Source organism: Euleptes europaea, chromosome 3 (genome assembly GCF_029931775.1).
Source record: "Euleptes europaea isolate rEulEur1 chromosome 3, rEulEur1.hap1, whole genome shotgun sequence".
Classification (NCBI taxonomy): domain Eukaryota; kingdom Metazoa; phylum Chordata; class Lepidosauria; order Squamata; family Sphaerodactylidae; genus Euleptes; species Euleptes europaea.
In genome coordinates, this window is record NC_079314.1 from 91,333,367 (window position 1) to 91,347,131 (window position 13,765).

Here is a 13,765-nt window from a genome sequence, read left to right on the forward strand (position 1 = left end):
ACCCACAGATTCACTTTTATGTCCAAGTTTCATGTGAATGCATTCAAGCCATTCAGGAGTTAGGTCAATATTTCCCTTTAAAGAGGAATCTGTACTGTAGCTTCTTTCTATACTGTTAATCCATCATGGGCGAACGATGATAAATTTGGTTAAATGCGTTCAAGTGAATGTATAAATTGTGCCAGAATACATCTTCAAGTGCCTCAGAACAAGCCAACAGAGAATCAGGTTATGTGTGAAGGTGGCAGGCCCATCTTCTAAATAAAAGTCTGTTCTATCACAGTGAAATTTTGATAATTCAAGGAGCATACAAGAGAAAGGCCCCGAGCCTTTCTCATGATTTTTCTTCACCTGCTGTCCAAGGTTGCTCTTCCCCCGCCTAGGCTTACTTCTGGTATCCAATCCCAGCTGCGAGAGAAGTGCTTGGGGTTCAGTGACTCCTTTTTGTTTTAAATGCCATCGCTTTCTAATCCCCCACTGTAAACAAATTTTTTGGTCAAGTTGGTGCAGGAAGCCAAATACTGGGGCCACACACCTGTAGTGTTAAGCATGCCCCCATTGCAGATGGGCCTCTTTCAATGCAGGTTGGTTTGGGGGCTGAGGTGGCAGGGGAAGGGGAGGGTGTAGAATGGTGGTCACATTTTTGAATGCTCCCCTACATTTTAAAAAAATCTGTTTGTGGTCACTATCTGCGCTGATACAGTACAGTGGATTAGAGTTTAGATGTGGGAAATAGTTGAATTTGTTGATTAGTCACAGAAGCAGTGGGGAAAAGGCCATGGCTCAGGGTCAGTTTCACATGTACAAGCCTGCTTGGGCCATTGCAGCTGCCTGGCGAAACCTGTCACACAGGCGTTGATAATAAAGTTCCATCCAGACCCCTTGTAACTTGCATTTGAGCCTCAGTATGCTGCATAGCTGCTTGGGGATGACCAGAAAAAATTGTATACAGGCATACTGTGTGTGAAAATGAGTATGCGTCTGTCCTTTTTCAAATTGGCAGTGTCCCAGGCATCCTGCCTCCCCCAGGCTGGAGGCCCTCCTTCCATGTGAGGAAGCCCAAGGCCTGGCCTAAAGTTTTGAGAGCTCTCTGACCTTTTCCTGTACTTTTCCTGACAGTGTGATCCCAGCAATATAATGGCATAGACATTAAAGCACAGGATTCACCCACACAAGGGTGCGTGTGTGATTTCCTCTGTTTCCCGCCCCCCTTTTCTTGGGGGTCCCCTGTGCCACAGGAACAGCATTCCATGGGTGCAGTCAGAGGGGAGTTGGCAGAGAAGTTGCACTTCCGTAGACAGCTATCCTTCGTTCCGTCTGTGGAAATTGTCAGTATCCAAAGCAACAGATGGAAAGTCAAGCACTGTAAACAAATTTTTTGGTCAAGTTGGTGCGGGAAGCCAAATACTGGGGCCACACACCTGTAGTGTTAAGTGTGCTGAAGCCTGATGGAATTGAATTTAAGAGTACTTGGGGGTATTGTATTTACTTGTTATTTTTTCAGGCTCACACTTTAATGTTAAAGACTTCTTGTTCTAACATCAGGTGTCTTCTAAAACTGAATTCTGCTGTTCGGTCATAGATTAGGGAAAATAGACCAGGTTAGTTGCAAAAGAGAACCTGCAGTAATAAACAGATAGGGCTGGGAGGAGCCACTGTGCTAAATGAATGTGTTCCATCCGTCTCCCTTCTGATCCAATAGCAGAAGTAGCATATATTTCACCCTGGGAAGTGTCTTTTCCTCCCTCTCCCTCTGTTAAATCTAAATCTTGTATTGAAGCTGAAATCTACAATTTGTATCTAGATTTGATTTGCATGTTTGTTTTCTTTGCATAAGTTATTTGGCTTCTGTTGGTCCTGGGGTGAGGCAAGGATCTAGCCAAGCCCTGAACCCTTTCCTTGACAACAGGAAATCCTGTTTAATTCTCCTCTGGCTACATTGGTTCCAGCAGATGTTGCCCACACATTCATGTAGGCCACATCTGCTGTGAAACCACTGTAGCTGGAGGAGAACCGAACAGGATTTTCCTGCTGTCCTTCCTCTGCAGTCATTAAAACTCTGTGTGTTGTAACACACTTGTGGATACATGGATTCTTGGCATTTGACCGGCTCTGCCAAGTATTGTGTTGGGCTCAGCCTCACTGAGGCCATGCAGAACCCCCTGGTATCTAGTTTCACCTTCTTGTTTTTCCTGCCATTTATATAAGCCGTTGCTGGAACAACTCTGCTCATGCCCATGTTTGCAACTCTTTCCAGAGCAAAGTCGCCGTGATGACTTGGAGAGCCTGGGCTACGTGCTGATGTACTTCAACCTCGGCTCGCTGCCTTGGCAAGGCCTGAAGGCTGCCACGAAGCGCCAGAAATACGAACGCATCAGTGAGAAAAAGATGTCGACGCCTATTGAGGTGCTCTGCAAAGGATACCCTTGTAAGTTTGTAGCATTTTGTTTTTGTGTGTATGTGTGTATATAAACATGCTCAGTTTGCATAGACATAATCTCCAATATCTTGGTGATACTCAGCTACTGGGTGCAACTCAGAAGACCGTCCCTTCTGCGAATGCAAACTATTCGGTGAGCAAAATATTCGATGAGCAATCAGGAATTCAGCATGAGGCATTTGGCACAGTTGTCCCAGTTGGTGAACTGGGCCCTTATGTGCATACAATAGAGGCTGTACTGTATGCTGTATAGATAAAATGGGAAGTCTGAGTTTGAATCCAGTGAGCCACAAGCAGTACAAAGCTTGTGAAATGGGACTTCTCCTGCTTCCCAACCTGCTAAGCCCCACTGAAATTCTGCTTCTGGTAAATAGGGGAGGCCCTTGGCGGGGTCAGCATGTACGGGGCTGTAGTGGGAAGGGGCAGCTTCAAATTGTCTGCTGATGGAAAGGCACGTCTATCAGCAGAAAATGACCCGAAGTATGCATGTACCCAAGTATTATTAAGCCCTGCTGCTTAACTAAGCAACTTCCTCCACTGGTGATGGGTAGATGCTTTACAGGATAAATATATTTTGCCCCTCAGAATCAGTGCTGGAGAAGCACACTGGCCACTATACAGACTCTAAGCTGAATGTGAGAAAGGAAGACCTAGCTGCTTTGGGTCCCCACCCAGGGAAAATAAAATAAGCTGTGCTAGAGCTGAGACTGTTGTTCTTAGTTAAAAAAAGGGGGAGATGGGGAATTGCTGCTGGAAGGGCAACATACATTCCTGCAATACTTTTGTCTTGACTTTAGGAGGATGGTTGGATGCGGGAGGGTTGTGAGCCCTACCTTTCAGGGTTTTGTGGTGTTGGAGGAGAAGCAGGGATGGGGACAGTTGTGTCCCAGCTATCATTGCACAGAAGGCCTCTGAGTAGAGTGAGCCTCCAGATGTTCCTGAAGCGGTGGGATTTGGGTGTTTGTATTTGCATTGCCTGTGGTGTCATGCCCAGGTTGGGGTGGGTTGCTGGTGTTGGGGTTCGGTTAATGTACCCTTCTGTTCCAAAGCTCTCCTGTATGGGTTTTTGAAATACTGCTTTCCTCCCCTCTAAGCCCTAAGTGGCAGGTCATGGAAAGGAGGGCAGAAAGAGGAACGCCCCCTCTACACTCAAGGCAGTAGGCATTCCTCTTTCTGCCCTCCTTTCCATGACCTGCCACTTCTTGTTTGGGAAAATCTGAGATGAAGAGAGATTTACCTAGGTAGCTTGAATGTTGTTGTGCACACATACCTCTACTTGCTGCAGTGGTCCTCTGAAATCTAGTGACATTGTTGTGATCTTCTAGTTATAATGTGAAGCCTTGGGCGAAATGGGGGATAGGAGCCCCTCAAGCACAGTCCCAACTTGATGAGAAGCAATGACCATCCCTCCTTCCTTCCCCAGCTGAGTTTTCTACATACCTCAACTTCTGCCGTTCACTGCGGTTCGACGACAAACCAGACTACTCTTACCTGAGGCAACTGTTTCGCAACCTCTTCCACCGTCAGGGCTTCTCCTATGACTATGTGTTCGACTGGAACATGCTCAAATTTGTGAGTAATTCTGGTGTTGAGAGTCTGCATGCCAGTGAGCTGCAAGCAGTTTGGGAGGGGGCAGTCATGATTGCTGCAGTCTGCATAGTCCTGGACCCAGGGACGGTGTGCGTTCTCACGTCTGCAGTCGCATTGTGCAAATATGAAATTTTTAACATGCCATTGGGGGCTAGGACTTGGCTTTTAGGGTTTTCTAAGCAAGCGTCTAGTCATTTAGCTGTGGAAATAAGCCTGAGAACCAGGAGGATGCCTGGTAACGTCTGGGAAGGCAGTGTGGGGATGAACAGGGCCTCCGTGTTCTGTGTAGCTCGTCAGTTCATAGCCAGCAATATTGTGGTGAAAGGGACCACAGGGTGCACTGAACACTGAAAGACTTGATCTAACCGTGGCTGCTGGCAAGGCAGAAGTGCTCTCTGGGCCTTTGCGCTCACGTAGTGTCTCGTTTAGATTGGGCTGATGCTACCTGTGCAAAGGGTCAGTGTGCCGCAAAGCTCAAGTTTGCTCAAGTTGCAGCCCCTTTTGTACTTACAAGTTTGCTCTTGTTCAAAGTCCTGCAGGGAAAGGTGTGTGTTTTGCCCCCTCCAACAGCATGTTTAAATCAAGCCTCAGTCAATGCAAAAGAGCAAGAAAAAGTGTATTGAATGCAGCATGCTCCTGTTTTTGTTAAAATAAAATATGAAATGCTTGTCAGTCACCTCAGTGCCATGGTGTTAATCAACCAAAACCTTAGAAGGCCAGCAGAGGGAGGGAGGGGGAGAGAGACCCCTTACTAGGCAATTGTTCCTCTTTCTGCCTGCTCACTTTTCCTCTTAGCACAGTTAAGAAAGTGTAGAGACTAAACTTTTTAAAAATGAAAGCTGTTCATTTAGGAAGAGCCCTGGACTATCCTTACATCTGCATTGAACCTGTTGTTTCTAGTACAGGAAAAGGTCAGGAACATAGTACACTCTGCATAGTGAACTACTGTATAGTAATTGTTGCATCTCCTGGATGAATCATGCAGAACTTTGTTCTTTCACCTCTGACTATACCAAGCTTGTTGCACTTAATGCCATGGAAAGTGTGAGGAAAGTGAGGATGCCTTTTGCCTGCTTCTGAAGTCTTGCTTATTTTAATTAATTTACTGGCCACCTTTCTGCTTCAAAAAGAATACTCTAGGCAGCTAATCGAAAGTTGTTTTAAAAGAATGGTGTTAACTTCTCTCCCTCAGACAATGTAATTGACTAATGTAGGTGCAGTGGCTAAAAAGGTCCTGCCGTGGGCCAACTTGAATCTCAGCCTGCGAGGAGGCCTCGCTTGTTGACCTCCAAAACCCAGACAGGTTCATCTGGGTAGTGATGGCCCTTCTGATACTATAATCTGAGCGCATTGTGTGGATGTTCGGTGTTTCAGGGGGCGGCCCGGAATCCTGAGGACATGGATCGGGAGAGGCGAGAACATGAGCGAGAGGAGAGGATGGGGCAGCTCAGAGGTTCTGCTACGCGGGCACTGCCTCCTGGCCCTCCCGCTGGGGCCACAGCGAACCGCCTCCGCAATGTCGCTGAGCCAATGGCCTCCACGCCCACCTCCCGAATCCAGCAGTCTGGTGAGTAGCCATTAATCGAAGAAGCAGCGGATGCAGGGTCAGGCATAGGAATCTCACACCTCCCAGCCTCATTCTCAACCAAAATGCAGCCCAAATATGTGTGACCTTTCTCTTTTTCCTTTCCTTCACTCCCTGTGTTGCCCTTGCCTCTTCATTCCTTCACTTTCAGCTGTCCAAGAGTTGAAATTTAGGTTGTGAAACTTGATGGGGGTGGGCCTAGTTTTTGCTTTGTTAATATTGCCTTGTAAACCATCCCTTATTAATCCCTTCTCTTACTCCCTCTTCCCCAATCAGGAAATACGTCCCCCAGAGCAATTTCACGGGTGGACCGGGAGCGGAAAGTTAGCATGAGGTTACACCGAGGAGCCCCTGCCAATATCTCCTCATCCGACCTCACAGGGCGGCAAGAGGTGTCACGGATTTCAGCGTCACAGGTGAGTTTCTTCTGGTGAATGGGAGCCCAGACTGGCTGTGTTTGGCACTGGGTTATCCATTAGGTTCAGTGAACTATAGAAGAAGAAGAGTTGGTTTTTATATGCAGATTTTCTCTTCCTTTTAAGGAGAATCAAACCGGCTTACAATCACCTTCCCTTCCTCTCCTCACAACAGAGAGAGCTCGAAGAGAACTGTTTCTAGCCCAAGGTCAACCAGCTGGCTTCATGTGTAGGAGTGGGGAAACCAACCCGGGGAGTAATCACACCCAGTCTGGGAAACGTTTTGGAAATACCTTAAAAGTGATAGTTTTGCATGCCCTCGCACCCTTTTATTTCACTCTGTTTCTTACATCTCTGAAACGTTTGTTTTTGTCAGGAGCACCTCCAAAGATAGTACGGAGAAGAGAGAAAGGGGCGTGGTGGGAGCACCACGCAATCGTGACGTTGCTGGTGCTCCCCCGCCTCCTCCTTTTTTTTGTTTAAACACGCGTGCTATCGTTCTTGCGTTTGGATCAGGGAAAAAATCCTCCCGCTTTAACTTGTAAGCGTGTAAATGGCCACCATGTGGATCGCAGGGCTACCTCCCCCCACTTCGAGGTTACAGCCACTTGCTTTTGGATCGGGAAAAAACCCTCCCAGAGCACTTGCCCAAGTACAAAAGGTAATGGCCACCCAGGACCTCTATAGACCCCCACACACACCCCACACACACACATAAGCAAACTCTCTTGGAACCACGTCCAAGGCACCACGTTGGAATCCCAGAGTGGGGGTGGGTGGGAACAGGCACTCGATCTGCAGCCTGGCCATTTAAAAACCAGAGCTCGTGGGAAATGCTGCTGGGGTGAGATCGCGTGCCACCCCAGCAGCATGTCTCATAAGTGTGTAAATAACCATAATGGATCGTGGGGCTACCCCCCCCCCTTCGAGCTTCCAGCCACTGGCTGTTGGATCGGAGAAAAAAGGGTCAAAAAAGCCTCTCGCTTGAACTTGCAAGCATGTAAATGGCCACCATGTGGATCGCAAGGCTACCTCCCCCCCCCCTTTGAGGTTACAGCCACTGGCTTTTGGATTGGAAAAAAAGGACCTCCATAGAACCACGTGCGGATGTTCCTTCCCCCTCCCCCCCTGCACACACACATATGCAAACCCTTCGTGGCTCAGCACTCTGCCCCGCTTTTAAAAACCATGGGGTGGGGGGTTACTGCCCATTCACTCACGGCAGGAGAGAAAAGGAGGAATGACCAGTGACCTGAGGTGGGGTAGGTAGGTGTGGCCAGATGGGGAGGGGTCAGGGGGCAGCTGGGAAAGTTGGGTGTGCATGAGAAGAGTCCCCGATTGCACCCAGGGGGAAGCACGTCATGGGAACTGAGTAAGTGTTTAGATCGTAATATTACTGTTTCAGGATATAACGGGCAATATATGTTCCCAAAACGATCTCACAACCATACCGGGAAAATGAGGTGCGTGGGGGAAAGAATGTAACGTTTCTAAAGGGTTTGAGAGACGTTTGCCAGTATGGGTGCGATAAGGCTCCCGGTTCTCCAGATTAGAGTCCACCGCTCCTAACCACTATACCAGCACTTTGTGTTTTGCTTGAGTACTGCAACATTGGTTGATGGTACCTAGAAAGCTCCTCCCGTAGTCTTGGGTGAACAGGAGGACTGTGGGTGGAAGTCATCACAAAGATAGGCAGTGCTCATGCCATTGAAAACTTTGTAGATTAATAACCAGCACCTTGTTTTTCACATGGGAGCTTAATAGGTAACCAATGCCTTTGTTGCGTTATGTTTTGTGTATTCCTGTTGGCCTACTGCAGCAGAAGGCAGGCTGTTGAATGTTACATCAACAGAAATTTCCAGGTAACTTTCAAAGGAGCTCCATGAACTGCCGTAAATCATTCTTGATGTTGCAAAAACATGAACGATTGTTACCAGAAAAGGACAGTGACTGAAATATAGGTGTAATGGTAGGAAGTGTTCCTGGCCATGGCTAATGGCTGTCGCTTGAGCTTCCAGGGTGGTGGTGGGGGGGGGGAAGGAAACACATTGAAAGAATGAGAATCCCCCCTCCCACAAGCGTAAGCGACTAGAAAGCCCCCAATCCCTGTGACTGCCATCACTTCTGCATCTGGTTTTAGCCCATTAGCCTGTTCACAACAGAAATAACTGGTCTCAAATTTACTGAGAATTTGAGTGTAATGTTAAAGTGTTTTACTTCCTGTTTGATATGGAATGAATGAACGTATTCCTATTGTGGCATAGAAGAGGTTCTGCTATAATGTGAACTACTTATTTCCCTCTGAAAATCTTCATTGACAAGTTACGGGTGAAAATCCTTCTAGCTGTGTTGGTGGGGGAGTAATGCAGAGGTGAGCCAATGAAGCATGCTCTTGAGAAAGAAGAGCCAAGCCAACCAGTTGAGAGAATGGTGTGAAGAAGCGCTTGACTGGTGTCTCTTCTGCACCTACTCACCATCTCTCCTCCTTTCCCTCATCCCGGCACCTCTTAACCTCTCTGGCTTTTCTTATTTCTAGACAAGTGTGCCATTTGATCACCTGGGGAAGTGAAGAGAGGATGCCACCGGACCAGTGTTTGCTTAGGTGAGTGTCTTTTCCCCCTTGTGCTCTCTGACCTTTCCAGGATTGCTGTGATGCTTTCACAAGTGGATCTTCATGGATCTGCACCCTTTCCCTTCTGCGTTCAATCCCAGCACAATGCTTTGCGGCTATAGTTAGTAACCAGGAACTGATCTAAACTTGCCCCATACTACATCACAGCTTTTCCTATATGAATGTGTGCTTTTTGTGTCTGGGGTAATGCATCAAAACAACCAATGGTGCAACTTATAGTCATGCAAAATGTGCAGCCTTAGGCATATTAAGATGATCTTGCCGAGGGATCCATTCACATGAGAGCTACTGCTGGGCATATGCTGGCTATTGTCAGTCTTTGCTCTTGACCACCGGTAGTTTACCATCATTTCACCAGATATTCTTGAATGAAGCCATGTGGATGATTCTCTGGTAGACTATGTTTGTCCTCTGGAGTGCAGGCAGTTGAACCGAGTCCTCCCTCCAAAAGCAGCATCCTCCATTCTCCCTTATTTAATATATGAAGGTAGCTACTACTTGTCTGTGTGTGTGTGTGTGGGGGGCAGAGCAGCAGGGAAGAACGGTGGCTTAGTTCCCACTGTAAAACAGTGTGCAAGTAAAACGCTCTACTCCAGATGTTAATTCAGGAGTGAACTGCTGTTTTTTAAAATATACTAATTCTGTAGTTGTTGGATTACTGGCTTTGGGCTCTAGCTCAGATAGTATGGATGGCCTACTTGATTTTATGCAATGCAATATTTTTCTCAGCCATAAATCTGCCTCTGTTGTTGCACTTTTTAAAAAAATCCTGTTGGCAGAAAACACTATTTTTATTTTATGTTATAAAAATAAAAAATATATTAAAAAAAGCATAGAAGGGCAAGTCTTTAATATCAGAATTGGATACGATAGTAAGACATGCATCTCTCTATGTTCCTTTAAGTGGAATCCTAAACAGAGTTCCACCCTTCTAAGCTCATTGGCTTCAGTGGATTTAGCAAGGTGTAAACTCTGCTTAGGCTTGTACTATATGACAACTACAACTTGCATGCTTTTCATTGGTAGGACTCTGCAGATTCTCTGACTTCACTACACAACTTCAGTGGCTGGGTGCAGAAGTCAGCATCCTGGGACTCTTTCATTTGTGGACTTGCGTGTTTTTACACCAGTTTAGTCTCATGCTTAAAATTCCAAATGTGCATGATAACTTGTAGAAAATGGCTGGTGAAATTACAGCCCCTTGGTGTGTGTATGTGTGTGTGTGGGGAGGAATTGTCAAAGACATTTGTTGCCCCTCCCTGAATTTGCAAAATAAATTATGCAAACAGAGCAAATCTGATTAATTCTGTGTATCAAGAAAAGCTGACCTATGGTGTGTGTTTGGGGGGCAGGGAGGATGTCACATAACCCTGATCTACCTTTCCAGTGTTCTATAAGTAATTCCATATTTTGGCCACTTTCCGACACATTAAATTGAAATAGTAATTGCTTATTTTGCAGCATCGAAGAAGGATCAGGAAGCGCATTCTGTGCACCATTCTAAATTTTAATAACGGCACAGTCCACTGATCACATCCCCTGTTCGCTTTCACTTTAAAACAAGTAGAAAGGGCACCAGAGTTTTGGAGACAGACATTGAAAGCTGTTGAGAGGGAGAAGATAACCATTCTTTCTTTCTTTCTCTTTTTATAGTGTCTTCACTGTATTTTTCTTTTAAAAAACAAAATAACTAAAATTAAAAAAAGAAAAAAAAAAGAAAAAACCCAACCTTTTTTTGGCCAGCAACGAGGAGAGGAACCGCCCTGTGCTGGCGCTCATGTCCTTTCTTTCTGAGATCGCCGCCTGCGTTCCCAAGCCCAATTTGCCTTTGACAAGTCGCCGATGCAGGAGCCTTGCAGAAGCACCTCTGCTGCTACCGTACAGCTTTATCTCCCCAGGCCTCGCCCCCCCCCATCTCATGCCAGCAGGCCGTGCCCAGCCGTTCCGGGCTTTCCACTCCCTTCTCAATCTGTTTGTATCTTTAAAAAGAAAATTTTCCTGGACTACTTAAAAAAAATGGCTTGGCTTGTGTAAATCGAGATGGTTTCCAACGTGAATGTTAAAATTCCTTTGGGATTTTTTTTTTAATGGAAGGGGAGGGGGAAGGACGCTTGCAGGAGATCTAAAATTCCAGCCCTGGGCGATTATCGGTAGCTGGCTTAAATGTTAGTTTCAAAATGGACCGCAGTGGCAAGCTGGCGCTGCATTTTTAGGGGACAGAAATGGCGGGAGAAGCCTGTCGTTTGCATTCAGGCTTTCTTTCCCTGGGGGACGCCGGTGCCGTCCCTCTGTGTATCGATGGGCACCTTGGGAGATGCAACAGGCATATATGCCAGGTTGGCAGACAGCACTGGCATGGCAGCACTTGTGTGTTGAAGGATGTGCACATGGCTGGAAATGGTAAGGCATGAGCAAATGTGAAGGATGTAGAAATGTGACCCACTTCTTATGCAGGCAGTGGGGGGTCTTTTTTTTTAATCTGTTTGAGTGTGTTTAGTTATTTCTTTTTAATTGTTTTTATTTGCCCAGAAGACAGGGAGGGTGTTGAAGAAAAGGGAGGGGTACGTGAAAATGAGGTGGCAAGGGGGGAGTAAAAGCTGGCTTCATTGCAGAGGCTGCTTGCTCTGCCACAGACTAAAAGGACAACCCAGCTTAGACGCACTACCTCCCCCCCCAGTCGAAGGCCTCTCCCACCTTCCTTTTTTGCCCTGTTCTCTATAAATTTTAGACTTGACTCAAGAGAACCGATTACCCCCCTTGGGCTTGAATTGCAGCTGCCACTGCGGTGCCCTTCGGGCCTCTAAACCTTGGCCCACTTCTGACCTGGGACAGTATGGAGCCATTGGAAGGGCAGGCGGGAAACTTGGCAGTTCGGTTCTTAATCCTTTTTTTTTTATTATTTAACATGCGGCTCTTCTTTATTTCCCCCCTAATTTATTTACCCGCTTACTGTGTCTCTCACTCTCCTTTTTTTTAATTAAAGTAAAAAACTTTTTATTACTTTGTAATTTTAAAAAACAGAAAAAAAACCTTGAACTTTGGGGAGGGGGGGATTTTGTACTTTTTTCCTGTGTAAATATTGGACTTTTTTGAGCTTTATCGTGGTTGTTAATTTGAAGTAATAAAGTAGAAAATGATAAAGTGATGGAAGCATCTGTTGTCTTTTTTTCCCCCCATCCCCTCTTGGTGCGAACCTGGCTGTAGTGATGTCACGTAGGCCGGAAGTATCATCTGGCACACAGACGTACTGCCTTACTCAGTTTCAAGTTCCAGGAAAAAGATTGACTGGGTAAAGAATGTACACCACTTGAACGCCTAAAAATAAAGCTGATCTGGCCTTCAGATTCTTAATTGATATTTGTGTGATAGTGCATGGGAAAGGCAACACCCTTCAAAACATGCAGCCTGTACTTTGGATCCAGAAAAGAATGGGCGGGGGGGTGGGTAATATGGGTTTCCAAATTTTGTAAATATCTCAACTGTCCAACTCCAAACCTAGTAAGTGACATTCAGGCCAATGGACAATAAGAACAGATTGTACTGGACTCTCATTTACTTTATGGTGTTCAGTAATGTAACAGATGTTTCAGTTGTGCATATATGATTAATTTCTATTATTCCATTAAAGCCTAAATAGAGAAATTGACACACACACCCAAACCCACAAGAGGGAATTGCCAAGGTTTAGGGTGTATGCTCCTTCAAACCTGGGACTAACCCTGGGTAGTCTCCAGGTTTACAGAAAAATATGAACACTGGCCAAGAAGGTTGTCTGGCCCTGCAGACAAAAAAATAGCATGAAAATGTCATGAAAGAAGGGACAGGAGAAGGGAGGAAATCTGGCAATTAGGTATGTTGGAGTGAGGGAAACATCTCGAAGATCCGTTCTGCTGCACTTTCTACTATCATCTGTCTTCAATTTTGGGCACCTTAGTGACGTAAGTCTGAAACTACAAAACGATTTCTGCCAGCAGGTCTGTTGTACCGTTCCTACCTGGGTACATCAGTCCCTTCTGTGATGATCCATTCTCACTTGCCAAAGATCATTTTTTGAGTGATGAGAGTGGCGTAGTGTGCCTTGTTGGATAGTAGGTTGGGTATCTAATTCACAAAGCTTGAATCTTTCTGGATAGCTTTGAGAAAGCCACCAGACGTTGATGTGAAAAGTATAGCGAGAGGAGACTTCTGTAAGCCTTTGTGTGCTGAGAAGTGCTGTAGAAATTATGGACCCAGCAGGGATCTTGTTCAGCATCAGGAGCCATGCTCAAAATACATTGCAAATACTGCTCTGCCGGGGGTTCAGAGTCTTGCAGTGCCTGGATGGAGCGCCCTCTCTGTGGCTAGCAGAATTCCGATTTTTGGATTCTGCATCTAAAGATGTCACCTTGCTTACCAAAGGGGCATCATGAGCTGCTGAAGTGTACTGGTGAGAACGCTGTTCTGCTGTTGCTATCTTGTAATTGCTCTGATTAATCTACTTTAGGAAAGATGCTAGTTGCCAGGTTCAGTATGGGAGAGAACTCCTGTAACTAGTCATTGTACAGGAGAGGGAATTTCAGCAGGGGATATTTTTCCAATACTGCAGTGCTATGATTGAAGCCAAACTTGCTGAAAGTTGTCTCTTCTGTGTGGCTGCCTTCTTTCTTACCTGAATCTTGGCCAGCCTTGGACACACTGTCTCCAGATAAGGCAGGATTAAACTGTATTCTGCTCGGCTAGCACAGCACAAACCAACGTGCTTTCCCAAACCCTGCCTTGTTCTGTTCCCTGTGCCTTGTATTACTAGGCTATAAGCCATTTTAGGGTATGTCCCTTGAATTAATTTACAGCAAGCACCTAGACAGCGGTCCCCAACCTTTTTGAGCCTGCAGGCACCTTTGGAATCGTGACATGGTATGGTGGGCACAGCGTCCACAAAATAGCTGCCGCAGGAGGCAGGGCCAGCCACAACATGATTGCCCCAGCTTTACTTTCAGTCACACAGTGAAGATTCTTGTGCTATCCCAAACCATTTTTTTTAAATCTGCATGGCCAATCAAATCTCCAATTTTGCTGGGCAAAAGCCCTACCTGGCCCCACCCACTTCCTAAAAACACTTGGCG

General features: G+C 46.1%; 1 protein-coding gene across 1 annotated transcript in view; it reads left to right on the forward strand.

Moving 5' to 3' along the window:
- CSNK1E (casein kinase 1 epsilon) overlaps nt 1-10,645 on the forward strand; it is a 46,684-nt gene extending 36,039 nt beyond the window's left edge. Inside the window, exons 6-11 of the mRNA XM_056846300.1 lie at nt 2,258-2,428; nt 3,864-4,012; nt 5,405-5,597; nt 5,892-6,031; nt 8,568-8,633; nt 10,317-10,645. Coding sequence (XP_056702278.1) covers nt 2,258-2,428; nt 3,864-4,012; nt 5,405-5,597; nt 5,892-6,031; nt 8,568-8,600 — 686 coding nt within the window. The 3' untranslated portion in view covers nt 8,601-8,633; nt 10,317-10,645. The remainder of the gene's footprint in view (nt 1-2,257; nt 2,429-3,863; nt 4,013-5,404; nt 5,598-5,891; nt 6,032-8,567; nt 8,634-10,316) is intronic.
- The last annotated feature ends 3,120 nt before the right edge of the window (nt 10,646-13,765 follow it).